Genomic DNA, 27207 nt, shown 5'->3' on the forward strand with positions numbered 1-27207 from the left:
ATATATATATGTTTATTATCAATCATTATATTTACTCAGAATAGACAAAGCAGGTAGATTTTCTTAAGACATTCTTGTTCACAAAGAAGAACACAGAAAGCAGGGGACCAACAGTAAAAGCAATAATGAATTTTAATGTAGTATGTAAATAGTAAATTCAACATTTTATTCGACAGAAATTTGGAGTCTCAGTGAAATATGAAGAACATTTTACTGTATTTATTGTCACTTCAGATAATTTAAATGACCGTAGGTAAATAGATTTATTTGTTGGTAATGAGGTTTTCTAAAAGCACCAAAATGCTATACCAACAAACTTAATTTCAAAATAAATTTTTTTGGTTGGAGAATACTCATTATTATATTCCACAGATTTACCTTTCTAAGATTTGGAGCTTTCAGAGATCATTGTCCATTTCTGGGCACAGATCTTAGACTGTCCTCAGTTAATTATAGTTTTAATCTGGTTTGATGAATGTGTAATGTAATAAATTATATGGGATGGAAAAACGTGGAATTTTAATTTTTTTAAAAAGTAAAGAATCACCATAACTGTGTTTTCATGATGTGAATCCAAAGCTTATTTCTCTTTATATTCAGTGTATGAATGAGAATTAATTTAAGAACAAAGAGCTTCTTGGGCATCAACACAAACTTACCTGTTAACTAATTTTAACGAGAGTAAATAATTCATCTTTTCAAGTCTTCCTGCACTCCCCTTTATAACTACTGTGGTATACCACAATTAAAACTTTTTGTAAAAGAACTTAAACAGAAGAGTCTGGATTAATTTTTAAAATATTCTTTTGAGGTTTTTTTTTTTTGAAATCTAGTTACTGTGTGAATATATTGTGAAGGCATCTCATAGCCCTAAGCAGCTATAATAAACCGTTATTACTTAGAATAGAGAACTAGCTCAGTTGTAAAGAATCCTTTCCTCTGAGGGCACTAGCTTACTTTTTGAAAAGCTCAGAAAATCTTATTACTCTGAGTGACATATATTTTGTCCTGTTTTCTTTGTTTTTTTCCTCCCTCCTTCTCTATTTCCCTTCTTTCCCTTCTTCTTTTATTTCTTCCCTCCTTGCTTCTTGCCTCCATCTCTTCTTCCTTTTTCTTGTTTGTATTTCAGGAAATTCATCCGAAAAAATCTCTTTCCTTGGATGACAGCAACATCGAGGCTCGCCTTAACAGTTGGAATCTTGGGGTAAAAAAAGTATTTGTTTCATGTATGTATATTGATGTGGCAGAATTATATTGTATTTGAAAAACATCTGAATGAGTTTAATTCTATTCAGTGAATACTATTGGATGTTAGACATTTATTACTGTGTTAGCACTGAGAAGGACTTTGAGTACAGGAAAGAGAACATTCCAAAGAAGCATAAAGTAGTCCCTGCCCTTAGCAAGCGGACTTTTTTTTGTGTGAAATAAGAGATATACACATAAAATAGTTAAATAATAATTTAAGATAGTATATGATAAAATACCAAAATGAGTCATATAGAAAGTAGAATACTGAGGTGGAGGAGAGGGGAGGGACAACTTGGAGAAGCAAGTTCTTTTGGGTTAAAAAATATCTCAGGGAGACTTCATGGATGAGCCGCCATCCTGGACAGCAGTTTTCATGTACCAAGGCTGAGGGGCGTGAATGTGTTTGGATAGGTGGAGAGGAGGGGAGCTCGGAATTCAAGGCAGAAATAGGCATGAAGAAAGATGTGGTGGTGTAAGTGAACTGTCATGACTGGATCTTTGGGATTTATGTAGGGGATTTGGGAGTCATCTTATCAGGCTGGATTGTATTGGAGCTTTGAATGCTAAATTGAGAAATTTAGCTTGTTTAAATGCTTTGAGGGAATGAAAAGGGGTTTAAAACAATTTTATCACACTTTGTTATTATAAAAATAATATGTAATTTGAAAATTTGAAAAATACAGAAAGGCAGAGGAATAAGATACACTTTAAAATCTTAACCCTGGGAGATGTGTTAACATTTTATTATATCTATCTTTCTCTCCTTTTCTTCTGTGTATTTATAAAATTAAAATTTAAACAAAATTTGGGTTATATTATAAATACTATTTTATTATATGCTGTTTTAAATTTGGTATAAGTTTATAATAGTTTTATAAACATTAATATTAATGGTAGCACTAATTTTTCATTTGGATGGATATTCCATAACGTATTTAAGCATTCTGCTATTTTTGGACATTTAGGTTGCTCCCACTTTGTTGCTGACATAAGTCATACTGCAATAGAATAACTTATAAGAATCTTCTTGTATTTGGTTACTTTCTTAGGTTACATTACGTGTTGGTACATTGCCCTCCAGAAAGTATATACCAACTTATTCTTCAACCAGCAATACATCGGATTGTCTAGTTCTCACTTCTTCATTGACATTAAGGATCATTATTTTTAAAAAATCTAAAAGCCTTCCTACTAATAATGGTCTTTAGTGAAAGCAGTGCTTTAGGAAAATTGACTTGGTGGCATTATGAAGGTTATATTGGGTGTGAGTAGAGACAGAGAAAGGGAACCAGTCATCGTTTAGGTGTTTGTAATGGACTCCACATTAGTGTGATTTCTGTGAAGATGGAAAGCGTGGAAAGGAAGAATATTTCAAAGAGAGTAAAGAATGCTTAGTGACTGGTGGGCTGAACAGAAGGGCACCTCAAGTTTTGGTTCTAGGAAGTAGGAACATTGACTTTTTGTCAGATGGGGCAATCCATTTTAGGGGTTTGAAAGTTTTATTTTAGATTGGTGGAGTTTGAAGGGATGATAGGATTAATTGGAGAGTTCAAGGTTTGGAGCTTCAGGAGTCTTAAGGGCTGGAGTCATATTTCATGGTCAGACTGCTAAAGATGGCATTTGCACCCAGAGACTGGAACTGCTCTAGTCTTTAGAGAGTTCAGAGTGAGGAGGGCTGGATGGAGAGTGCAGAGTGAGGAGGCCTGGCTCGTGCAGTAGCCACAAGTAGAAGGTAGGGAAATGGATAATAATTTAAAGCAATGCGAATCTCTTAGTCACATTGGAAGTGTGTAAGTGAGAAGAGAGAAATAGAATTGATAACAAGAGGGGAAAAGTGAGTCAAAAGAAAAATGTTTTCATGTTTGAAGATGGAGGGGAAGTTGCCATTGGAGGGAGGTCCTAAGTTGCCAGTGTGGGAGAAGAGCCCAGGAAATCCCTCAGAAAGACAAATTTTCTTTGCCAGAAAGCAGTATCAAAGTGAAACATAAAATTATGGGCTATCCTTTTAAACTGCCTTTGTCCTTAGCCATTTGAAACTTCTGATGTACGTTTCTTAGCATGTAGAATATTTTTCATGATTTTTTAACTGTTCAGAGGATTAAATTTTTCATTCCTATAATAATATTAAAATAAAACATCCAAAATATTTCAAAGTAATGCCTTAAAACTAGGCCTGCCTAGGGTTTTGTTTCACATTTTCGTTGTTCAAAGAATGCACTAACAATGTAAAATATGAAAGTCTTGCATTTTTATATATTTATAACATATATGCATTAATCAAGCTGAACTGTCTCTTGATCACAGTAGAATAATTTAAGTATCCAGTGTATTGAAAAGCTTAGATTTTGCTTTGATTTTAGTTTTGTATGAGAATGCACGATGGGCTTTTTTTTCTTTCTTCCTCTGAATGATCAGTTAATAGGTAGTTAATTTTTGTGCTCTATACTAAGGGTACATTTTTTATATTGCTGTCATGACTGTCAACACCTACATTCTGATGCATTAGATGTTCTAGAATTTGAATTTTCTAGTTTTTGTTAAAAAATGTATATATTTTCAAATATATTCTTTATTTTCACAGGGATGTGTTAATATTTTCTCTAGGTCTATGTCATTCAAGTAGAGATTTATTTACTAAATCTAGCAATTAAATTTTCCTCCTGTATTCTTTTTTTCTTTTTAACCTTTACTTTTTGGGAATCTTTCTTGTTTTGTTAATATGTTATATATATATTCCATGCATGAGGGTCTTTATATAAAATTTTTTTCTTTTTTCTTTTTTTCTGGGGATGGAGTGGGGAGTTGGGAGGAGGACGTTACCCGGCCTTCCATCCCGGTCACCGGTCACTATACACCTGTCGGTTCCCACCCTGGGTCTGCAGAGCCTCACTCCCACTAGGAGCAGAGGAACAGTGAGGACTCTAAGTAGACCCCTTAGATCTGGTCTCTGAAAGCAGAGCCCAAGAGCAGGATCCGGGCATGTGAGATTTGTGTAGGGAGAGCTCTGAGGACAGGCAGTGGGTCAGTGAATGGCCCCGTGGGGAGCTCTGGAGGGTGGACAGTGCCACAAAATCAGGCAGCCTCACCTGGAGGTCAGGGCCCATCGGGAAAGGGTGAACCTCCCTCTTCAGGGCTAGTGGGCACCTGCCAGCTGTTAGCAGCTGGGGCTGCTCCTTTACTCTCCCTGTCAGGCACATGAGAAGCCTGGCTCTTCAACTCACTGTGGCCTTCCTCATTGTGGCCTGTTGAGAACTGTTCTACTCAGTCATCCGGGGCTGCTGTCATGCTAGTGTAGCAGACACATGAGGAAGTCCAGTTGAGATGAGCTGTTCCCGATGAGCTGCCCAAGTTGCTGACCCATAGAATTCTGAGCTAAATAAAATGGTTGTAGTTTGAAGCCATGAAAGTTTGGGGTGATTTATTATGCAGCAAAAGCTAGTTGATACAGTAGACACTGCCAAGCAGTTTTCTAAAGTGATTGTGCCAGTTTGCATCCTCATCAGCAGTTTGTGCCAGTTCCTATTCCTCTGCTGTCTCTTCAGTACTTGGTATTGTCAGTTAATTTTTTGTGTGTGTGTGAGGAAGATTAGCCCTGAGCTAACATTCATTGCCAATCCTCCTCTTTTTGCTAAGGAAGATTGGCCCTGGGCTAACATCCGTGCCCATCTTCCTCTACTTTATGTGTGGGACACCTGCCACAACATGGCTTGATAAGTGATGCGTAGTTCCGCGCCCGGGATCCAAACCTGTGAATCCTGGCTGCTGAGGCAGAGTGCACGAACTTAACCATTATGCCACCGGGCCAGCCCCCAGTTAATTTTTCTTTTAATTAAAAAAATTCAGCCATTCTTGAGAGTGGTTAGTGACATTGCATTGTGTGTGTGTGTTTTTTTTTTTTGGTTGAAGATGACTTGCCCTGAGCTAACATCCATTGCCAATCTTCCTCTTTTTGATTGAGGAAGTTTAGTCCTGAGCTAACATCTGTCCCAGTTTTCCTCTACTTTATATGTGGGTCACCGCCACAACATGGCTTCGAGTGGTGTAGGTCTGCGCCTGGGATCTGAACTCGCAAACCTGGGCCAACAAAGCAGAGCATGCCGAACTTAACCACTGCGCCGTGGGGCTGGCCCTTGTGTTATGTGGTTTTAATATGTATTTTCCTGGTGACTAATAAAGTTAGATGCCTTTAATGTGTTTATTGACAGTTTGGATAACCTTTCACAGTGAAGTGCCTACTTAAGGCTTTGCGAGTTTTTCTGTTGGGTTGTCTGCCTTTTTCTTATTGATATGTAAGAGCTTTGTATCTATTTTGATTAAGAGTCTTTTTGGAATATAGTATTAGAAATATTTTCTTCCTTTTTGTTGCTTTCCTTCATTCTCTTACTGCTATCTTTGATGAACAGAAATTTTAAATTTTAATGCAATTCAGTTTCTTATTTTTTCACTTTATGGTTAATGCTATTTTGTGACCTGCTTAAGATCTTTGACTGTATTAAGGTCTTAAAGATGTTCTCCTATGTTTTCTTCTAGCAACTCTATTTTATTTTTTTCTATTTAGATCTACATACGAGCTGGAGGTGATTTTGGTATATGTTGTAAGATAGGGAGTTAAGATTTGTTTTTGTCCCTTATTTATATTCAGGTGACACTTATTTATTGAAAAGACTATTCTTTTCCTACTGCACTGCAGTGTTATTTCTCTCATAAGTTAAGTGACCAGTACTTGTCTGTTTCCATTCTATTCTTTTGGCTTATTTCCTTTTCCTTGTACCAATGGACTGTGTCTTTGTATCTGTATTTTGTTTGTGCTCATTAAATGTTGGTTGAAATGTTGTGAATAAACCAATAAATGAGCCTCTATTTGTAGTATTATTTCTGTGGAAAAATGTTTTTTGAGTTCTAAAATATTAAGTTAAAAACTTTATTTTGGAGCATAATTGATTTTTTTTAATAAGTTTATTTATTTATTTTTTTCCCCAAAGCCCCAGTAGATAGTTGTATGTCATAGCTGCACATCCTTCTAGTTGCTGTATGTGGGACGCGGCCTCAGCATGGCCGGAGAAGCGGTGCGTCAGTGCGCGCCCGGGATCTGAACCCGGGCCGCCAGTAGCGGAGTGCGCGCACTTAACCGCTAAGCCACGGGGCCTGCCCATGGAGCATAATTGATTTGACATTGAGAACTGAATTTATTTTATGCTATAGAGGAGTTTAGGCAGTTCTTCTGACTGATGCTATGACTTAAAAACATTTATTTTAGTTGTTTTCCTAGTAATATATTGCTTGATAATGTCCTTTCCTCTAAGACAGCTAAAATATCAGATAAAATGTCTATTTTTTTGGAACCCTAGAACATCTCTATTTGATCAACATTTAGTCTATAAGCTGGTATTTGGTCAGTCTGACCAACTCTTGAATAATTTGAAGAAACAAACTGATAGAACCATTTGTAACCACACAAACAAATCTGCTAAAAAACTAAACAAAATAAAATGTCAAAAGCCGATTTTCATTAGAGACCATTCAGATATCTGTATTTATTAATTTAAATTATTGTATATTTTATTATTGTGGTTCTGTTTGCTTTTTAAACAAGAAATGTTTAGTCATGTGATTTATTCATGCTATTGGAACATAATTATTTTTGGCTTTGCTTTCTGTATAATATTTTGTTAGACTTTAATGTTTCACATAAGGCCTTTTGTCTTCCATTTTGGACATTCTTTATTGTGGGTTTTTTTTTTTATTCTTGAGGTATTGTGAGAGAACAAGAAGTTTTCTAAAAGAGCATGAAAAAAGTAAATGTTAAGATTGTTTACAGATTGCTTCAAGTCCATGTTACTTGTGGATTACAAAGTGGGAACATTTAACTTCAAAGCACATCTGGCTGCTGTTATAAAATCAGAAAATAGATTGCTTATTTCCCCCAAATAGACTCAAGAACATGCTTTACTATGAATAATTCTCATTACATATTAAAAGTGGCTATGAGACAAGCTGAATGTCCTGTAAATGAAGAACAACAGCAGATTTATACTTGTTTACAGTGTTTATTGTTGCTTTCACATATTAGAATAGACTTTTTCTTTTCTTTTTTTTTTTTGATCAACTTGAGAAAGGAAATTTATGATAGCAAAATGAATCCTTAACTTCTGTATTTAATGGCTTTTAAAGATGAAGAGGATGAAATAGGAGTTACTTCTGCCTAGTTGAAAGGCTACATTGTAATTAGCTAAACCAATATTTTGTACCCTGCTTATAAATGTAGAGCTGGGTAAAAATAAGTCACAGATGGTTTTCTTGGCTTTTGGTTTTAAATTTTAAGCTTAATTAGAGCTTGAGCGTCTTTGAGAATTCCCTGTTTCCCTCTTCCTTTATTTTTCCCCTTATATTTAATTCTGCTTGGTGAATTATGGTTTTATATATTTGCAGATTTGCGTGTATCTTTGAAGAACTTACTTTCTATGCTGGTTTTCTTCATTTCAAAAATAGAGAATGGTTACTTTTCATATATATACCTTCAGGCAGTAAATATTTATTGAGTACACTTTGCTGCCTGCTGGAAATTTGCTGCCTCTATTTTTCAAAAAACTGTGTATATATAGTACAGTGTTATTTACTAAAGAATATGCTTCTTTCTCTGGTATGATATTTAAGTGGATTTTAGTATTATCTTTACTTAGTAAATGTTTCCCCTGGTAAATATACTAATTCGTACACTCAACAGTAGTGTTCCACATCTGAAACACTTTATTGTCAAATTTTTAATGCATGACAATCTGGTGGCTGTAAAGTACCATCTCATTGTGGTATTACTTTACATTTGTCATATTTCCTATCAGATTGAACATATTTTCATATGTTTATTAGTCATTCAGATTTCCTTATCAGTGAAATGTGTCTCAAGTTTTTCCCATTTTTTTCTAATGGGTTGTTCTTTCTTTTATTGATTTTGGAAGATGTTCGTTACACATTTTGGAAACTAATCATTTGTGCAAACATCTCTTCCCGGTTTATGGCTTGCCTTTTCACTTTATTTATGATATCTTTTTTGGAGAGAAGTTCTTACTTAAAGTGGTCAAATTATTAATTTCTTTTTAATTTATACTTTCTTAAGAAATCTTCTCTACTCTGAGGCCATAAAGTCATTCATCTAGATTGTTTTCTGAAAGTTTTTATAATTCTGCTTTTAATTATAAGTATTTAGTCCTTGGGAACTTATTATATATGGTATGAGGAAGAGATCTGATCTTATTTTCTTCCACTTATTGAATACATCCTTGTTTTCTTTTTTTTTTTTTGTGAGGAAGATCAGCCCTGAGCTAACATCCATGCATATCCTCCTCTTTTTTTGCTGAGGAAGACTGGTCCTGGGCTAATATCCCTGCCCATCTTCCTCCACTTTATATGGGACGCCGCCACAGCATGGCCTGACAATCAGTGCGTCACTGCACGCCTGGCATCCGAACTGGGGCCGCGAGAAGCGGAGAGTGTGCACTTAACCGCTACACCACGGGCCGGCCCCAAGGTTTTTTTTTTTTTTTTTTTTTGTGGGGAAGATCAGCCCTGTGGTAACATCTGCCAATCCTCCTCTTTTTTTGTTGAGGAATACTGGCCCTGGGCTAACCTCCGCGCCCATCTTCCTCCACTTTATATGGGACACCACCACAGCATGGCTTGCCAAGCGGTGTGTCGGTGTGCTCCCGGGATCTGAAACAGCGAACCCCGGGCCGCCGCAGCAGAGCGCTCGCACTTAACCGCTTGCGCCACCGGGCCCGCCCCTATTTTCTTAATAATTTACCAATGCTAGCTCTTTCATGAGTCATATTCTCATATATATTTGAGTTTCTAGTATTTTCTAGTTGGTTCCGTTGACTTATCTTTATTACTGTTTGTCTTATTATGTTTTTGTAAGTTACCTCACCTTCATTTTTTTCCTTCAGGCATGTCTTGGTTATTCTTGTCCATTTATTTATTTATTTACATTTTATAATGAGCTTATTAAATTTTCCAAAAACCCTATTGAGATCTTGGTTTGGATAAATTTAGTTACTAGATCAAGTTAAGGAGAATTAACATTTTTACAATATTGAGACTATCCAAAAACATGGTTTCACTCTCTATTTATTTCAGTCTTAATGTCTTTCAAAAAAGCTTAATTTTTTTCTCCATAAAGGGCTTATGTATATTTTCTTAGATTTACTTTTAGGAATTATATATTGTTTTATGATTATAAATGACATCTTGTAAAATCATCTTTTTTTCTAGATGATTTTTGCTAGTTTACAGAAATGTAGTTGACTTTTACATATTGCTTTGGCATCTGGCAACTTTGCCAAGTTCTTATTTGGTCTCCTGTGTAACATGTTTCTATTTTTTGTCTTTATTTTATAGTGTTCTTTATGAACTCCCTGAAATTATTTAAAAGTTATCCTTGAATACCTATTGACCTAGTGGTGGTGGAGCATAAATATCATCAAATATTCACCTGCAGGAGAGTGGCCTGCATGAGGTGGGTTACACAAAAAACCTGACGAATCAGAGTGCTGGGGACAGGGGATTTTTTATTTTTTATGGATATCGGATTCTTTTTTCTGTTCATGATTATTTATGTTAGATTTTTCTGAACAAGCCATAGCCATTGATCATATTGGAGGGGTGATTTGGGTAGTTTTCTTTATTTCTTAGGTCAGGAAGGCCCTCTTCTCCTGCTCCACTGAAGTTCAGTTTCTTTAATAAATGGACCTTTTGTGGTTGCCGTTTTGGCCTGTCACCTTTCGATTCTTTGAGTCTGTCTTATTTCTCTGGGGCCCTTTTCTTCAGCTCCTTTTTTCTTTCCTTTCATTATGGACACACTTCCTCCCAAGGGGCCTCTCTGTACCGCAGAAGTGGTTTCTTCTGAAGATTGCCTTCTCTGGTTCTTCACACTTTCCATGCTCTTCCTTTGACTGCCGTCTCCAGCACTCTGATCCCTCAGTTTTTTTGTACGACCCACTTAAGGTGGGCCTCTCTCCTTCTACGGGTTGCTATTAGATTCCACCCACCCCCCGCCCCCCGCCCCAGGACCTTGGCTCAGGATCTAATTCTGCTGATTTGTGATCTTTCTTTAGCCACATACATGTTAATTGAGGGTTTTAGTAATCTCTTTCTCCTTGTTATGATGTGGGCATGGGTGATGGGTATTTTTATTTGCTCTCTTTGTTGATCTGTATGGGTTTTTAGAGGATTGGGAGAGAAATTTAAATTTAGACAGTTGGCATTACTTTATGGGAACCAGCCTCCAGGTTAAAGAAAATTATTTTATAAATTTCTCCTAATCTAGGTGCTAAAATAAAATCTAAATGCTCTTCAGATCCTATCTGTTGCTATAGAGGCTTTTTTTTTTTTAAAAACTTGAATAAGTTCTATTTTTTTAATTTTATTATTTTTTTGGTGTGGAAGATTCTCTCTAAGCAAATGTCTATTGCCACTCTTCCTCTCTCTCTCTTTTTTTTTTTGCTTGAGGAAGATTAGTCCTGAGTAACATCTGTGCAAGTCTTTCTCTATTTTGTATGCGGGTCACCGCCATAGCATGGCTTGACAAATGGTGTAGGTCTGTGCCTGGGATCTGAACCCACGAACCCAGGCCACGGAAGTGGAGCATGCTGGACTTAACCACTATGCCACGGGGCTGGCCCTGAATAAGTTCTGATTTTAATTTCATTGCCTCTATATTCTTTGATTAATTGATTCTTTGTTCATCCTTAACTTTATTGTCAAATTGGGTATGGATTGTTCATCTTCTGTGGTTAGTAACTATAGGAAATCATTTGAGGAGCTTTTTGAAAACATAATGGGATTTTGGAGGACTGGAGCCCAATAATATGTATTTGAAAAAGTTTGTCAGTTGGTGCTAATGGTTTAGTTCAGGGTAAGAAACACTATCCTAGGCTGAAGTCATGGTTAGTGTTATATTTATATTTTTGTACATTTTGAGATTATCCATGTAGTAAATTGTGGGTTTATGATGTCAGGAGATTAGAATTCCGTGATAATGATTTTTAATTATCACTTCATTTGTGAATGAAATAGTTGAGATAACAGTGTTTCTAATTTGTCATATAGTATATTCATTCAATAAATATTTTACTGAAAGCCTACTACGTGTTAGGTATTGTGCTGGGTACCAGGATTACAAAGTTGAGAAGTCATCATCCTTGCACTCACTGTGCTTAGAGACAGATGTGGAGACCTACTGATAAACACTTAAAATATAATATGAGATCCAAGAGAGGCACACAGGATAGTTTGGGAGCTGATAAGAGGGTGGGATCAGGTACAGTTTGCTCCTTCCTTCTTGACTTCTTTTCTTATTAATGTTTATTGGGCACCCACTACTTACCAGGCCCTGTGGTGGATGTAGGGATAGGTGGGTTACCAGATAGTCATAATCTGTTCTCAGAGTCCACGCTCTTTTGCAGAAGATAGATGTTATGTCATAAAAGGGAATGAGCCTCCAGGGTAACCTGAGTAGCAGAAACTTACCTAAATTTCCTGGGGAAGATAATTCCTGAGCTGAGTGTCCTGAGTAGGTTAACCACATGAAGAAGTTGGGAGAATGATTTCAAAGGTTGATATGGGAGAGAGTGTAGTGCTTTCAAGGTAAAACAAGTTGTTTGGTGTCCTTGGAATATAGGGTATGTTGGGGGATGAGCCTGAAAGGTAGATATAGGAGGAGTCCCAAAGGGAAATCTGAATTCTAGTTGTAATTATGGAGGTAAATTTCAGGGTTCTTACACCAAATCTGCCTGGGAGCGTAGTGATTAAATTGAGACTTATAGGAGTTGGAGGGGTGGACAGAGTAATGCATAGAGGTAGAGAGGTGCAAGAAGAAGGTGATATAAATCATTTAGGGTTCTAGGTGTATAAATGTGAAGTGAGGAGCAATGGAGATGAGGTGGGTAGTTAGGCTGTGAGAGGATCATGTAGGTGCATTTGTGTATGCAAAGGAGTTTATGTTTTATATTTCATTTGTTAGTGGGCCACTAAAAATGTACGAGGCAATACCCATTCTAAAAAACAAACTAAATATTAAGGCATATAGAAAAGATTTTCAGGGGCTGGCCCGGTGGTGCAAGCGGTCAAGTGCGTGTGCTCTGCTGCGGCAGCCTGGGGTTCGCGGGTTCGGATCCCGAGCGCGCACTGATGCACCGCTTGTTAAGCCATGCTGTGGTGGCATCCCATATAAAGTAGAGGAAGAAGGGCACAGATGTTAGCCCAGGGCCAGTCTTCCTCAGCAAAAAAAAAAAAAAAAAGAGGATTAGCATTGGATGTTAGCTCAGGGCTGGTCTTCCTCACAAAAAAAGAAAAAAAAAAAGGTTTTCATATAGCAGCTTAGTTCTGTATTTTATGAAATAATAATTAAAACTCAAAAATTAATAAGTCCTTATTTTATTTTATTTTTAAATTTTCAGATAGAAAATCCTCGGTACCTGAGACAGAAGCCTCTCCCAGTTTCTCTGGTAGGTGAGAATTTCATTGGACTTTTCCTATGGACAGATATTTTTTAATAAAATAATCACTAAGTTTATAGAAAATAACACAGATCCACTTTATGAAGCATAATAGTCTTATTAATCCTATCACTTGGAAGTGAATAAATCACTTTTTTCCTCCAATGTTGGTATTATTTTGGCATGAACTTCAGGCAGTTTAGAAGTTTACTTTTGGGTTAAGGATAAACCAGGCCTGAAAAGTATTGAATAACTCTTACTCATTCAACAGATGACTCCCAAATTCAGCCTGAGAAAATCCAGCAGTCTTCATGATGATCATTTACTCTCTCGAATGCATGAGAAAGAGGTAGGATTGAGATATTTCTGATGTATCGAATTATTAACACTATTTTTATATTTTACATCATACAAGTTTTCAGGTCCTAGTTAGAATAATGATGCATGGTAGGAAGAGGCTGTCTTCGGTACAAATATTAAATAATGATGCGTGGTGGGCAGGGTTTGTCTTCCTAGTTTTCAATGGCCATCATCCATTTTGTGTGTCCCAGCTTCCTGCCTACTAGCCAGGGCGTGCTGAGGGGCTCTCTCCTGACCGTCAGTTCCCGATTATCACTGGGGTAGCGGAAATGTCAGTTTTTAGAAGCAGTGTCTTTGACCTCAGTGAATCTCTCCATCCTCCCTTTATCTCGTCTTATTTGTAATGTATCTTTTTAGTCTCACTATTCTTTCTATTTCTACTGTTTAAATTGATCTGCTAAATTAAGCTATGTTATAACTGATACAGGACATAATATACTATCTTTCTTTGGTCATTTGAAAATAGAATTATTAAAGAAGCAGAATTGTTTATTGGTTAAGAGCATAGGCTATGGAGTCAAGAATACCTGGATTTAAATCCTACTTATTAGCTATGTGAAAATGGGCAGGTATTTATTCTCTCTGAATCTTAGTTTCCTCATCTAACTTGGGAGATATCTACTTTACAGGATTAGTTTGAAGATTTTGTAGTGTGTAAGTACCTATATGCTTCACATATAGTAGTCACTAAACAAAGGTTAATTTGCTTTATTATTTTCTTTTTAAAATTTTTATTCTGGGAAATTTAAAAATCACTATTATTATTTTTATTTTTGCTTATGATACTAGTGAAACACTTTGGTCATCTGTGTGGTGTGGTGGAAGACTATTAGATTAGGAACCTGAAAACTGTGTCTTTAACCTGCCTTCACCATTCTCTAGTCATCTGATCCAGGGAAGTCAAGATTATTAGTTTGGTTTTTGTTTAAAGAGAGGATACTTATTGATCTCACAGGATTGCTACCAAAATCAAATGAGAATAATGAATATGTATGTAACTTGTAAATTGTAATGCACCATTTAAACGTGCAAATGTGAAAAATGTTATTGGACTTAGATTAATGTTTCTAATAAATTTATTTAAATATTATCTTTCATTTTAATGATGCTTATAAGAATTTCTGAAATTTAATTTCAATTCGGATATTTTCAACATGATAGACTTTTCTTGCCACTGTATTTATAAAATATCACAAAAGATTTACTTTTTTTCTTAGATATTGCAAACAATATTGTAAGTATAAAAGTTTATTTTTGTTGATAATGGAGGAGGAAGTGCTATTTTTTCTTTTAAATTTCAATCTGGTGAAATATTACTAATCTTAGTAATGTTCTCTCTGTCATTTTGTAGCTCCAATTTAAGGCATGCAAGGTTTTGTGTCTTAGTGCAGTGTTAGTGTTTAAAAAAACTGTTGAAATCAAAAGAAATTACATTCTAAAAAACCTTTTTTGAGGGTAATACTTCTTATATTCAGACGCACCTTCTTTTGAGCTCTTGTTTTGAATTTCTTTCTTTCCTTTTAAAAATTTTCATTAATTGTTTTCACAAGTCATCTTCAACCGTTTTCCTTTTCCTTTTATTTTTTACTAATTCTTACCATTAAGGCTGCTTCCCACAGAATAAAATAACTGAAAGGAAGTGGTGGCTTTTTGAAAAATGTTTTCACCTGTCATGAAATAATATCTTGATTCTTTATGATGACATCTTGGGTCAGGGGTAAACATACCAATGCTACCCATGTATGTGTTGAAAGAAAAAACATTTAAAGCTATCATGCATTGCGTCAGAGATTCATTTTTAAATGTGTGTGGCTTTATTTTTTTCCACGCCCTTATGTTTTTGTTTTTCTTTTTGGCGTACTTTAAAAATATTTGTGGCATCATTGAAACTTTGCATGTAAACATCAACTTACTCCATATCTTAAAATACATCCAGTGTATATTTTGGCTAAAGTAACCCTTTATGCAATTCCATAGTTGTTTTTGATGAAATTTTTTGATTATAGTTTTTCTCCATCCTAAAGTATTTAAAAGTGTATACTGAGTCGTCCCAATGTGAGAACTCTTTCAGTGTTATCTTTCTTTTAAAGTGGTATTTGTGATTATAAAATCATTTCTGGGTTTTTGTGGAAGAAATTTTGGAAAATATAGACATATGTAAAGAAGGAAATAAAATCACTATGAAATCAACACCTGGAAATAAAAACACTGGTAAAATATCATTGTATTGTCTTTTAGTCTTTTCTTTATATATCCTATAATCACATAATTTCCCTAGAAAACTGACATGATATTATACATATTGTTTTATATATCTTGAGTATTTTTCATGCTATTAAATATTGTTCCTAAGCATCTATTTCTTTCTTTTTATTATTATTTTTTTATTGCGGTAACATTGTTTTATAACATTGCATAAATTTCAGGTGTACATCATTATACTTCTATTTCTGCATGGATTACATCATGTTCACCACCCAAAGACTATTACAGTCCGTCACCACAGACATGTGCCTAATTGTCCCTTTCACCCTCCTCCCTCCCCGCTTCCCCTCTGGTAACCACCAATCCAATCTCTGTCCCTATGTGTGTGTTTGTTGTTGTCCTAAGCATCTATTTCTAATGGCTGCATTATATTTCATATTATAGAAGTATCCTCAGTTAATTTAACTTATCCCTGTTGTGAGTATTGATATTGTTTATAGTTTTCACTAATATAAATAATTCTGGGAAGAAATTCCTTTTATCTCTATCTTTATATGCATCTTTAAATATTTCTTTGGGGTAATGAATTGTATCTTACGTGATAAAATTGAGATGATGGATTTTTAAATTTAGTATCATAAACAATTTAACTTCTAGAATAAAAATTAATACTGGAAGCCTATTGAAAATTGTATGTTACTATAAGGTACAAGTAAAGAATTTGTTATGTGCAAAAATGAGAATGAAAATAAAAAAACAAAGATAATCAGGAGCCATTTGAAGGCAGAGGAAAGTAGCCATTTAGATTGCCTTTGTAGATACAAAGACACTAGTTATATTTTTAATAGAGAACAAGTATTTTTCCTAAAAAAATTTTCGGTTTCAGGACAAAATCTTTTCATATTTTCATTTTTGAAATTAAAAATACCAGTCATATTGCTTTATTATTTTTGTCTGTTTTCCAGAGATATTTTTCTAACTTGGATTTTTCCCTAAATTTAAATACATATATATTGTGTTATTCGTAGTCATTCTTTAGAAGAATAATCTTATGTCTGCTTGCTTAAGTCGCTTTTATTAAAGATTTACTTGTGGGCATGACAATAAATGCTTTCCTGTTTTGAGATTCAGTAGAGCCTTGTGTGTCCACATAAGACAACCCTGTTGTGTCTTGTGCATGTTCTCATCTAAAAACACTTCTGTTGTTGCTGGGTGGTGTTTTAAAAATAGTAAATAACATTGTTTCAAGTGAGTTAACTTTTTTAAATGAAATATTAAATATTAAATTAAATACTGTGTTTAATCTTCATTTTCTCAACACCTAATCTTGATTCTTCAGAGGTAATCATTGCTAAAATTTTAATGTGTATTCTCTTTAAAATTTTCTAGGGATATCTCATTTTTTTTTATACAAATGAGATCATAAATCATATTCTGCATACTGTTTCATTTTGCTTTTTTAACAAATATATATTCTGATGATTTTTCTATATCAGAAATATGGCTTCATTCTTTTAAATAATTGCATCATATTTTAATTTACTGATGTACTACATTTTATTAATATAGTTTCCTATTGAGGGATATAGGTTATGTATTTTGCTATAACAGTGTTTCAAGAACATCCCTGTGTATATCTTTGTGTATTGTAATTTTATTCTTATATGATAAATTCTGTGAAATAGAATTACTCATTCACAGGGTTGCACATATAAATTTTTGATTGACATTGACAGATTGCCCTTAAAATAAGATTATGTCTGCCTAGGGCTGCAGGCATGGGAGAGAATGGGGAGTGACGGCTAATGGGTATGAGAGTTCCTTTTTGGGGTGATGAAAATGTTCTAAAATTAGATTGTGGTGATGGTTGCATAATTCTCTGATATATTAAAAACCATTGAATTGTGTACTTTAAATGGGTGAATATTATGGTATGTGAATTATGTATATCTCAATAAGGCTATTAAAAAAAGGTTATGTCTGTTGCACCAATAGATATGAGAATATCTGTTTTCCCATTTCATCAACACTGAGTTATAAGCGTTTTTGATTATCTGTGAGATGACAAATAGTATCTTGTTGTTTTGATATTTACATTTCTTTTATTATAAGTGAGAATGAACTTTTATTATAAGTGAGAATGAATTTTGTGTCTGTTTATTGTCTTTTTAATTTCATTTTTGTGAGCTGTCTCTCCTTACAGTTTTCCATATTTTGATTGAATTTTTTGTCTTCATTGTGATTCCTAAGAGCAGTTTATATGTTACGGAATTCTGGTCTTTGTCATTTATCTTGCAAGTATTTTTCTCTATATGTCTTCTTTTGATTTAGTTTTGGTATTTTTTAATGTATACAAGTTTTCTTTTAAATGGTTAGATCTATCAATATTTTCTCTATGGCTTCTGGTTTTTGTGTCATCCGTAGAAAAGCCTTTCTTATTCCAAGACTGTGAAAAAATTAACTCATATATTTTTGTCTCTTTTTAAATCTTATTTTTATATTTAAATCTCAAATCCATTTCAGAGGTTTTTGCTGTGGGTAGTGATGTAATCTAGGTTAGTCAGTTTTAATGTTATAAAATAAAAATTCGGGAGGTTAAAATGCTTAAGTTAAAGAACTCAGTAAATGTGGACAGAATTGAATGGTATGAAATTTCATACAGGTTACAGAGTTAATCTGTGTCATGAAGCATTTAATAAAGGATTTATTTATAAAATAAATTTATAAATTATTATTTATAAGTTCTGTTGAAATTTTAGAGTCCTGAAATATTTAGCCTTTAGAAATCAAACTTTATAAATTATAAATTTTATAATTTTAAAATTAAAATATATAATTATAATTTTAAAATTATAAATTTTAACAACTTCCATTTAAAATTTATAATTGTGAAGAAGATACCATAGGTGTTAAATGAGTAATATTTACAATATTATTTTATTAGAATTAAAGAATTGTAGTAGTTTTCTTTTGGTGGCTAAAAATATACTTATAAAATATTTTAAGATGTTCTTTTAAATTTACATTGTATTTTGGGCATTATGGGAAAACATATGTTCAATGACAGATCCTTTATTTTAACTTTAGCCTATCATTCACAAACATACTTGGACTTGTTTGCCTTTGTAATTGCTAACACATTTCCTGTGATATCCACATCACAGAATTGTGTGACAGTGAGTATCATCAAGCAGTGGGTTTTTTTTTTTAGTGTTCTTAAAAAAGGTTTCTGACATAGATTAAGTCATTTGGAAAACCGTTGTCATTGAAAATGAAAGAAGAGACAACATAACAAGGGGAGATCAATTTTCAGAGCAACCATCAGTTTTCAGAGAACAGATGGTAGAAGTTGCTCTTTTTGTGAAATAAAATAGAATATTTCCTTTGAACTTCACCTCTATCCGTATTGAATGTTCCCACCTATTGCCTGGAAAGGGATGTTGCTTCTTTCTTGCATGTAATGTCAATTAGGCATTTTTTTTCCTTTGTGAATCTGCTAGTTAAATGTAGAATTTAAATAATGAAATCCACAGTCAATGACATAATAAATGAGAGAATTGATATTTTTAAACATTTCTTATGAATATAGCATTCAGATACATACAGTCTCATAAAATATAATAAATAATTATACAAAGGAATACCATTGTAAACCATACCCAGGCAAGGATTAGATCATTGCCAATAACCCAGAAGCCTACTGTCTGATGCTTCCCGAACATACTATCTTCCATCTTCCCTAGAAGTAACTATTATCTTGATTTTTTCAGATAGTTTTCCTCCTTTGTTTTTAAAGTTGATTTTACCATCAATACCTGCATCCTTGAAAAACAAAAATATTTTTATTTTAATAGATTTTGAACTTCATATGAAAAGAACTAAACTTTACATATTCTTTTGTGTTTTGCTATTTTTGCTCAATAGTGTGTTGGTGACGTTCGTCCTTGTGCTGTATAGCTGTAGAAGGTTCATTTGCATTGCTTTGTGTTAAATGAATCTGCCACAGTTTCTTGCCATTTTCTTGATGAATCTATTCTAATATTTGGCTTTTACAAACAATAATCCTGTGAACAGTCTTATACATGTGTCCTGACACACACATGCAAGTTTCTCTAGGGTAGTGGTTCTCAAAGTGTGGTGCATGAACCCTGTGGTCCCCAAGACTCTTTCATGAGGTCTGTGACGTCAAAATTATTTTTGTAATAATATTTAAATTTTTTTTTTTTTTTTTACTGTGTTGACATTTGCATTGATGGTGCAAACACCATGCTGTATAAAACTATATCTTAGTCCAAATCAAGACAGTGGCACCAAATTTTACTGGTAGTCATTATATTCTTCACTGTCACATGGTAACAGGGAAAAAAATTACCAGTTTTACTTAAGAATGTCCTTGATGAAGCAAGCAGTAAAATTATTAATTTTATTCAATATTTTACCTCAAATATGCATCTTTCTGATATCGGCATGATGAAACGAAACTATTCGTAAAGAATTCATGCTGCTTATCAAAGTATGATGGCTGCCCAGAGGAAAACACTTGTGTGATTCTTTGAGTTATGAACTGCAGTAGCTGCTGTTTTTGTGGAATATCATTTGAAAGAATGGGATTATTTGAAAGAATGACTGATTGACAGACAGTGGTTATTCAGATTTGGATGTTTGGCAGACATTCTCTCAAAAATAAACAAAATGAGCCTGTCACTTCAAGAAAAACGACTGATAATATTTGTTGCTAATGATAAAATCAGAATTTTGGAAAACTTGTATCAGTCACTGTGAGCTTGAAAGCTTTCCAGTACTAAGGCTTCTGATGAGGTGATATTAACCAATGTGAAGTTTTGATACTGTACCATAAAATTTTCAATATTTGGAAACATACATAACTCATTGAACTGATATTTTCCAAATGAGTAATGCATGATGTTATAAAATCATGCGTGGGTAAAAGATCCATTCCAAGTTCAAGACAGACCAGCAGAACTTTCTGTTACAGAGTATGAAAAGTTTCAGATTCTGCAATGCAAGTAACTTTAAAAACCTAGCATTTGTGAGTGTTGGTTTACTTAAGAAGAATATTTGCAATTATCCCAAAAAGGTACTAAAATACTCCTTCCCTTTACAACTACATGTTTACTTAAGGAAGCATTTAAGGAAGAACTAATTCCAATATTACACAGATTCTTTGGGATAATAGAGGGGGAGAGAATACTTCTCAACTCATTTTATGAGGCAGACCCTGACACCAAAATCAACAAGGACATTACAAAAAAAATTAAATCCCAATACCAATAAAAATTTAATAACAAAGTTTGTTATCAATATATGGAAGAAGGACTTTTAGTTAATAAATGATGCTGGTACACCCTTTCATTTGCCTGGAAGAAAATGAAATCGAGTCCTCGTCCTCTAAGAACGGAAACAAATGAAAACAAATTCTGAACGTACTAAAAACTCAACCTGTAGTCCCCAAACAAAAAATTTCAAAACAACAAAAATCAGGCAAAAGAAAAACAAATTTAGGAATTGGGAGATCTTTCTAACCCAAAAACCTTTCCAAACCCAGAACGTATAAAAGAAATGATAGAAATCTTTGACTCAAGTGAAATAAAAGACTTTGAATGGTAAAAAATACAACAAACAAGATCAATAGAAAAATAATAGATTTGGGGAAAATATTTGAGACAGACTGTGTTTATGTGTACAGCACACCAGGAGGTCTTACTGACTGATAGACGGAAACATGGATCAAAACTGTGAAACGGCATTTCACAGAAGAATAAATTCATATGGCCCAAAAACATGTGAAAAGGGGTAAGATACTGTAGTTTTTGGAGAAATTCAAGTTAGAGTAGTAATGAGGCATCTGCTCTTCTGGTGGAAAGGTAAATTTACCTTTAATAGAGGGCAAAATCTATTAAGATATGTCCACCACTGACTTATCTGCGTGTCTTCTGCGAGTCCATCCCATAGAAACTAAAGCTCTAGTATGTAGGATGCATGTATAAGAACACTTTTGTATGGTGGTGTTTGTAGTGGAAGAATACTGAAAATAAAGTGAATATGCATTTAGGGAAAAGGTTGAACAAATTTTTTCTCCTTGTTAAGGAATAGTTGGTACCAATTTAAAAGAATGAATAAAAACTGTAGCAGGTGATTTTAGAGGGATTTCCATAAGGTGTTGTTCAGAGAGAAAAGCAAGACACCGAAAATATACGTGTTTTTTTGTGTGTGAAACATTCATAAAAAATATATTGCTAAGGGTATAGTGGTTTAAAGAAGAGAATTTATTTACCTCTCATATAACAGTCCAGGGTGTGTAGGGAGTGCTCTGCTTTGTGATGTCATCAGGGACCCAGCTAGTGGGGAAGTTCTGCAGGACATCCTCAGCGTATGGCTTCAGCCTCTGGGTCTGAGGTGTCTGTTGCTCACCAGTATCTAATCTTTTAAGTGCCATCCTTCAGAAACAAAGAGAGCGTGGAGAGAAAGCCACTTTATTTTTAAAGATGTCCAGTCAAAGTTGCCTGTATCATTTCTGTCCCGTCATCCCCCTTAACTATAACTAGTCATCTGGTCACATGCAACCTCACATGATATAGCCGAGCCCAAATTTGATGGTGGTAGTGGGGCCCCAAAGGAAGAAGTGGAAAAGAGATATCTGGGGACACTAGCAGTCTGTGCCACAAAATCCCATACTGGTGTTTGCATTTTTGCTCGTGTATATTTGTATGATTCTGTGAGCATGGCAGAAGATATGAAAATATACTAGGTTGTTAATATGGAATACCCTCTGCAGATGTTGGATGTAGGAAGAAATGGGGAGGAGAGGGAGAGATTCAATTAAAAAAGGAAACAAACACTAAGGAGTGCAGAGAAGCTAAACAGAATAAACAAAACTCAGTGTGTAATGTGATTGTGATTATGTTTATTTTCATATAAATTCTGCTTGTATATGATGTATAACAAAAATTTAAAATTAGAAAAAAATACTAGCATGCACTATGTATGTTTAAATATCACTTCTTCCTTTAATGTGGTTAATTCTGAGGAGATTAGAAATTATTGTTTAGGAGAATTCCATACATCTCTTAGCCCCAGAGATAAGAAAACAAGAGATGGATGCCTTGTTTTTTTGTGCTGTGTTTATAAATAAGCACAATGAATAACAATTGGCATTATGAAATATTACAAATTAACATTTTGAGAATAGAATACACTGGAGATATTAGGAAGAATCTTAATTACTAACATATGATAGTTTTCTTGGACTGGTAACTAACAGAATTTTCTGAAAAGATGATTGTAACAATTAGGTATCTGGGTAAGCAGAGTGATGATTATTTTATAAATCACTTCTGCAGTTTGCTGTGATGATCGTTGAGATGTAGAAAGAAAGTGTGACTGAGCAAATACATCATTCATTTGTATTGCTTTGGAAATCTCTGGGCCAAGTACAGATGGTTGACATCAGTAATGTTTTCAACCATTTATGCCTTATGATTTAATTTCTACATACGTACAGTAAATAAAGGCAAACAAAAAGTGTTTCAGTAATATTACGATGGCTACATTTTATACTTTATCAAAAACTTGTTCTAGTGTTATTCCCTACATTAAAATAAATCTTGCTTTTTTATACAATTTGTTCCTTTTGACATGACTGAAATAATTAATCAACATTAAAGCTTTGAAATAACATTAAAAGGAGTTCCTTGGTATTTTAAAATGTGTAGGTGATGCCTGTTAAATAACTTTAATACATTTTTTTGCTTACAAACTCATTAACTCATTTTGTTTTGGTATTCTGCTAATTTCAGTATCAACTGTTAAACACAACTTGCACGTGCGAATCTGCTAATAGTAAAAAGTAGCATTTTGAATAAGAAATCTGCTTTTCTGTAGGAGTGAATGTTGAATACCCGAGTGAATCAATTGGTAAGCGTTCCTTTAAAAAAAAACCCTAATTCAAAGTTCATTAAGTATTCAGTTGAGCAAAACGACATTGGTAACTGTCCTAAAATTTAACTAGTTACACTCTAAGTAGAATATTTTTAAACCCAAGGAAATACTGTTATACTAAGTGAGTGACCTCATTCATCAGCTTTATTCATTTGGAAGGAATGTCCAACCTCAGAGCTATTCTTTGACGTAAATACTTCAGAGAAAATGGGGCCCAACGGACTTCGTAAATAAAATTTCTTAAGCTCTTTCTGAATAGAAATTTCAGATATTCTCTTAAAAATAGCTTGTGGGAATGCCCTCTAGAAAGCGAAGCTATCCAATTTCGGTTCCTGTGCTTCAGCAGCAGGCAGTCCGTAGAATGGCTTGTCATCCACTCCTCTTATTCTTGTGGGGTTGTCTCAGTCTCTTGCTGGCTGGCTACTTCTTTTCCTAGAAGGGAGTGGTTTAGCCCTGGGGTGGTTTAAGCAATTGTCTGAGTGGCTCTTCTGGTCATGTTGCCCAGGGGCTTGGTCAAATGAAGTCGGGTTTTCCTTTTTCCATTTATCCCAACTGATTCTCACCATAAAATACTTTCGATAGGGCAGATGGCCTAGAGTGGTGTTTCGTTCCAAACCAAACCTCTTTAGCATTAGAGCATTAATAGATGAGAACAAGGCGCATGATTGGCTGATTTTAGAAATGGAATAAGAATACTCACTTTTTTTATGCACTGCTTTAACAAGGGCTTCTCTGCTCATACTGCTTAGTTGCTCACTCTGCCTTAGTCTGGCGTTGAAGGTTCTAGAGTTTAGGCTCAGTTATTCATTTATCTAAATTTTAAAACTTAATTTTAATATATGTGCATAGTGTAAAGAGAATATGGATGTGACTACAAAATTAAATTATTCAGCAAACATTATGAGAAAGTCTCCTAAAACTTATTTCAGTTCCTAGGAAAGAAGGAAAGAAAGTATAGTGCAAACCAACTGTGGGCAATATTGAATATGAAGTGTTGTGAGGTATATTGAGGAAGGAAAAACTGCTTTTGTCTGGGGAGCTTGAGGAAGACTTCATGGAGGAAGTGACATTTCAGCCAGAGGTTGAGTCATGTGTGAAATTTTAATAGACAGAGAAGACATGGATATAGGAAACCAGAGTGTGCTTAGCTGGAGCTCCTAGGCCACTTGGCTCTTGCATAGGGAGAAGAAAAAGAAGGGAGTGTGGTCAAGTCAGAAATGTTTGTTGCTGCCAAGCCAAGGCCCAGGGAGCTCCTGAAGTTTTGACCAGAGAATGACATTTTCACAGCTGTGCTTTAGGAAAGTGAATGGGCAGTAGTGTCTCAGATGGATTAGTAGGGCGGAAGATTGGAGTGAGGGGTCCCTAGTGAAGAGGCCATTTAACCTTTGAGGTGAGGGTGAACGAGAAACTCTACTAGAGTGGTCACAGTGGGGCTGAAACGAGACATTGTGGTTGGCGACTCATTGGGTGGCGAGGGTGGGGGAAAAGAAGGAGTCAAAGATAAGGGACTTATTTGTACGTAGTAGGTACTATTTTTTTTTTTTACTGATTATTGAATTCAGTGTCTGGAGGAACATTCATGGAGCTGTGGAGGAGGTGGTTGGAACCTAGGAAAGACGTGAGGCCCGGAGATGGAGAATTGTGATTCGTCTACGTAGGAGATTAGAGTTAAACCCGGATAAAATCACCAAAGGTAAATGTTTATGCACAGTGAAGGTGACTGTGGGACTAATGCTACCTTTAGGGACTGGAAGACAAACTGGACAATGCAGAGGAGGTAGAGAAACATCCCTTAGAGTGAGAGGAGAACCAGAATAGCACACTGTCACAGAAGCCAAGGAAAGAAAGACGAGGATCATATTGCAAATTGTGGAAGACAAATAGATGAAGTCTGCCCTTAGATTTGGTGATCAAAGGACCTTTGGTTGAAAAATGAAAATGATGTCACATTGTAACCTTTGAGATTGCAGTTTTAGTAAAAGGTGAAAGGCAAATTATGAAGGGAGGGGAGAAGTGAGAGTAGAAAGTAGGAATACTTATTGGAAAGTTCATTAGTTAAAAAAAAGAAGAAACGAGAATGATGCTTTGTGGGGCAAATGAATGATGCTTTCACTCAAATATTTAAACAGCAAATTCTGCCAGTAACTCTTAAAATGGGATTTAAGAAAGTCTATTAAATAAATATTGCTGAGGTAAAATGTAGCTTCACACAATGTGTGAAGTCCTAATGGGTCTAAAAAAGGTAGGAACCCTTAATTAATTAAAACAATTAAAAGAGGTCTTTAGGGAGCAAAAGTTGAACCACAGTATGTTTTAGAACAATGTAATGCTTTGTGGGTGTGTGCCTGTTCCTTCTCCACTCCCCAGCTGTGCCGGGTTTTCTGTCTCGGGCAAGCATTCCTTCTTAAAACGATAGATTATTTATTTAGAGAGCATCTTCTTTCCCTCATTTGAGTTCTGTTTACGTATCAAGCTGGTTAAAAGAGGTGAACTCTCGTATTTTAAAAGTCACTCAGCAGTATTTAGTTTCATTTATTGGCTGGACTCAGACTCCTGAGTATGAACCCAGGCTTTATCCCTCCCTGACTCTGTGACCTGAGCAGGTGCCTCTTTCTGCTTTAGTTTCAGTATCTGTAAAATGGAGATAGTAAAAGTACCCACTTCTGGAGGTTATTGTGAGGATTACATGAAATAATGCATGTGAACTGCTAGGAGCAGTGCTTTGCACATAGTATGTAATCAATCAGATGTTTGTTGTTTTTCTTTTTTTTTTTTTTTGTGAGGAAGATCAGCCCTGAGCTAAGAGCTAACATCTGCCAATCCTCCTCTTTTTGCTGAGGAAGACTGGCCCTGGGCCAACATCTGTGCCCGTCTTCCTCCACTTTATATGGGATGCCGCCACAGCATAGCGCGCCAAGCGGTGCGGCCCGGGATCAGAACCGGCGAGCTCCAGGCCGCCGCAGCGGAGTGTGCGCACTTAACCGCTTGCGCCACCGGGCCGGCCCTGTTTGTTGTTTTTCTTCTGCGGTTTCTTCTTCTTCCTACTACTTGCTGCTGTTGCTACCGATGCTGCTACCACTTCAACAGTAACTGCTGCTGCTGTTGCTACTACTACTACAACTGTTACTACTACTACTACTTACTACCACCACCACCACCACCACCACTACTACCACTTACTACTACTTACTACTACTACTCCTTACTACTGCTGCCACCGTGACTTTCTTGTATCATTCAGAGGCTGGTTTATATTATGGTTTGTCCTTATTGTAATAGCATCTCTTAATTGTTTAAGAATTTTTGCCTTGAAGTGGCTAATACCGTTTTTTCTGTCTTTCTGTCTGTTCCCCTATCTCAGTCTGTGTTAGGTTTCTGTTACTCTATGTGTCACCCAATTTCCTCTTACCCTTTCAAAACTTGCCTTTTATCCAATCAAATTCCTGCTAATTTTATAGATAATTTAATTTTTGGTGTTAATGGCTGATAATGGCTTAATATGTTAAATTTTCTCTAATTTTTACATTGATCCCAGTGACTTTATCATTTTAAATTTCAAGTTAAGAGTATAAAGATGTAATTTATTGCCTGTGATGTTTTCAGCCACTTCATGTGGCTATCTGTATTAAATGTACTCTGTCTAGCCCCAAATAGTATGGATTTTGTAGTTATCTTTTTTCTTCCATAGAAAAGTTAGCTTAAATATGTTATATTGTGTATGTATGTTGATTTTTAATGTCCTATATTTGTTGTTGGTTAGAGATATTGACCAAAATTAGAAAAGCAGGGGAAAAATGAAGCAGGATTTGAAGAATTGAGAGATAGGGAAAGAGAATTAGGTTATAAAATTGTTTGGAAGAAAGATAACTAAAATATAAATGAAATAACATTATTTACTCTTTTTTGTGTCTGGCTTCTTTTGTTCAACATGATGTATTTGAGA

The 27207-nt window shown here is 35.0% G+C and overlaps 1 protein-coding gene across 5 annotated transcripts in view; it reads left to right on the plus strand.

The window, feature by feature from the left end:
* CEP112 (centrosomal protein 112) overlaps window positions 1-27207 on the plus strand; it is a 449184-nt gene that overhangs the window by 38769 nt on the left and 383208 nt on the right. For all 5 annotated transcript variants that reach the window (XM_058561414.1, XM_058561413.1, XM_058561415.1 and 2 more), the window contains 3 exons: window positions 1130-1204; window positions 12702-12749; window positions 13012-13089. In XM_058561414.1, coding sequence (XP_058417397.1) covers window positions 1130-1204; window positions 12702-12749; window positions 13012-13089 — 201 coding nt within the window. The remainder of the gene's footprint in view (window positions 1-1129; window positions 1205-12701; window positions 12750-13011; window positions 13090-27207) is intronic.

The sequence above is a fragment of the Diceros bicornis genome, chromosome 18 (assembly GCF_020826845.1).
Source record: "Diceros bicornis minor isolate mBicDic1 chromosome 18, mDicBic1.mat.cur, whole genome shotgun sequence".
Lineage (NCBI taxonomy): Eukaryota > Metazoa > Chordata > Mammalia > Perissodactyla > Rhinocerotidae > Diceros > Diceros bicornis.